The 2395-nt window shown below is 34.2% G+C and overlaps 1 protein-coding gene across 2 annotated transcripts in view; it reads left to right on the forward strand.

The window, feature by feature from the left end:
- The window catches only part of LOC110031950 (beta-carotene 3-hydroxylase, chloroplastic-like), a 3704-nt gene extending 1520 nt beyond the window's left edge, over positions 1 to 2184 (forward strand). For both annotated transcript variants that reach the window (XM_020735404.1, XM_020735411.1), the window contains 4 exons: positions 691 to 897; positions 998 to 1123; positions 1527 to 1583; positions 1904 to 2184. In XM_020735404.1, the coding sequence (XP_020591063.1) occupies positions 691 to 897; positions 998 to 1123; positions 1527 to 1583; positions 1904 to 1966 (453 nt within the window). In that variant the 3' untranslated portion in view covers positions 1967 to 2184. The remainder of the gene's footprint in view (positions 1 to 690; positions 898 to 997; positions 1124 to 1526; positions 1584 to 1903) is intronic.
- The last annotated feature ends 211 nt before the right edge of the window (positions 2185 to 2395 follow it).

The following is a 2395-nucleotide window of genomic DNA, read 5'->3' on the forward strand; positions in this document are numbered from 1 at the left end:
CTCAAAAGTGTGTTCGTGTTCGGCTCGTTTGCTTAACGAGCCGAACACGAGCTGTTCACGAACAAAGAGTCATTTTAACAACCCTAATCATGTATTCATAAGACGAAAAGAGTTTGAGCAAAATTAAAAATTATTATTTATATTAAAACAACATTTGAATCTAATTTAATAATTTTTATTCTATTTTCTTAATCAATATTTTAATTGGTTATAAATCTTTGTAGCCTTGTAGTCAATTAGATTTTCTTAAAATACTACTTAATATATAAACTTGATGAGTAGTATTTCGAGCCAAAACGAGCCGAACACGCGAACACATTTAGGTCCGTGTTCGGCTCGTTAACTTATCGAATAAAATTAACGAGCCGAACACGAGCTTCTTAACGAGTCGAACACGAGCTATTCGCGAACAACGAGCCATTTTGACAGCCCTACTTCCAACCTTCCAAATAATAATATCTTTTGTTCATTCCAAGATTATCGTTTAATTTTGATCAAATTATATATTTGAAGTTTTTGATACGTGAATTGAGTCATTATGATCAAATAATTTATAAGATAGGTTTATTCCTAAAACAAGTATATTAAAAACTTAAGAATAGGCTTCTGGAGAAATATAAATACAATTATAAGGTAATTTTAATACAAAAAAAAACATTTTTGACAAAATTTGTATGGTTACGTACGTAGGTAGGCATGGAGTATTGGGCCCGATGGGCACACCGGGCTCTATGGCATGCGTCACTTTGGCCCATGCATAAGTCGCACCACAGGCCGCGGGAAGGCCCGTTTGAGGTCAACGATGTCTTCGCGATCATTAATGCTATCCCCGCCATTGCTCTCCTCTCCTTCGGTTTCTTCCATCGTGGTTTCTTCTCCGGCCTATGCTTCGGTGCGGTAAGCGCTGCTAACTTTCACCGCATTTTTTCTATTTTATAAGTTTACCTTTTAATATACTATGTCAATAACATGGGTTTCACTTTTCCCCTCGAAATAGGGGCTGGGAATTACACTTTTCGGGATGGCTTATATGTTCGTCCACGACGGTCTGGTGCACCGACGATTCCCGGTGGGTCCCATTGCTAACGTCCCCTATTTCCAGCGTGTGGCCGCCGCTCATCTGGTACACACATACCACCTAATTCCTATGCATTTACATATCACACCTAGCATTCATTTTTACATATATATCCCGTCTTATCTATACATGAAAAAAAAAAAGGTGTTTCAGCTTTTGAAAAGATATGAATAATGTAAAAGATTGATTTTGTATATATATTTTTATAAAATCTTTATAATTCAGTGAAGATATTCTCTTCGGATGTCTCTCAAACTGACAAAAAATTGAAACGATTATTAATTATATTGCTATTAATTAATTAGAGTTTTAATATATAGTTTATCAAATTATTATGGTATGTAAAGTAATTCTTATAAATTTAATAGGTTGACATGTGAACATATTTTATACCATAATAGTTGTTTCTTAATTGAATCCAATATAATGCAAAATAATTTGGCTGCAGATCCACCATACAGATAAGTTTAATGGCGTCCCGTATGGGCTATTTCTGGGCCCCAAGGTTAGTTCCACTTTACTCAAGTTGTTGCATCGTGAAAAAATAAAGAAGTGCTATATATAAATGTGGACACATTTATAAATGTGGCCTTACTTTTACATAGATACCAGCCAACTGCTATATATAACAGATTTAACATCCAAAAGTTGTTTTTTATATTCATGCCACCTAAAATTTTCATATCACATTGTAAAATTTTCATATTTACACCCTTTCATAGGATATGTATGTAAACTTTGAAGACAAGGTGGTAGATATGTAAATGCATAGAAATTGAATGGTATCTGTATGTAAATCTTTTTTTTTTTTAATATTATGAACAGGAACTGGAAGAGGTGGGAGGGACGGAGGAGTTGGAAAGGGAGATTAAGAGAAGGATTAACTGAATTTATAGTGTATTGTTTGATTATCATACTCTTTAGTTTGCAAATCTCTGTCTTGTCGTCCCTGTAATTAAGGATTTAGGAATGAAGAAAAAGGCACGCAGCTTAATCCACTGGGGCTGTGTGTTTACACAGTTGCTGTATTATCTTCATATTCTAATAAATATAAATATTTTAATGAGGACAAATTAAGCGCAATTTCATTAATTACGAATCTGATTGTGAAGAAAAAGGAATAAATTTTCAATGATTTTATTTGACAATTTATTATCTTATTTCTAATTCGATTGTCAGTGTTTTTACTATTAACATAACTATTGTCATTAGGGCTGTCAAAATGGCTCGTTGTTCACGAATAGCTAGTGTTCGGCTTGTTAAGAAGCTCGTGTTCGGCTCGTTCGCTAAGTTAACGAGCCGAACACGAACAACACG

This window comes from Phalaenopsis equestris, unplaced genomic scaffold, assembly GCF_001263595.1.
Source record: "Phalaenopsis equestris unplaced genomic scaffold, ASM126359v1 Scaffold000002, whole genome shotgun sequence".
In the NCBI taxonomy this organism is placed as follows: Eukaryota; Viridiplantae; Streptophyta; class Magnoliopsida; order Asparagales; family Orchidaceae; genus Phalaenopsis; species Phalaenopsis equestris.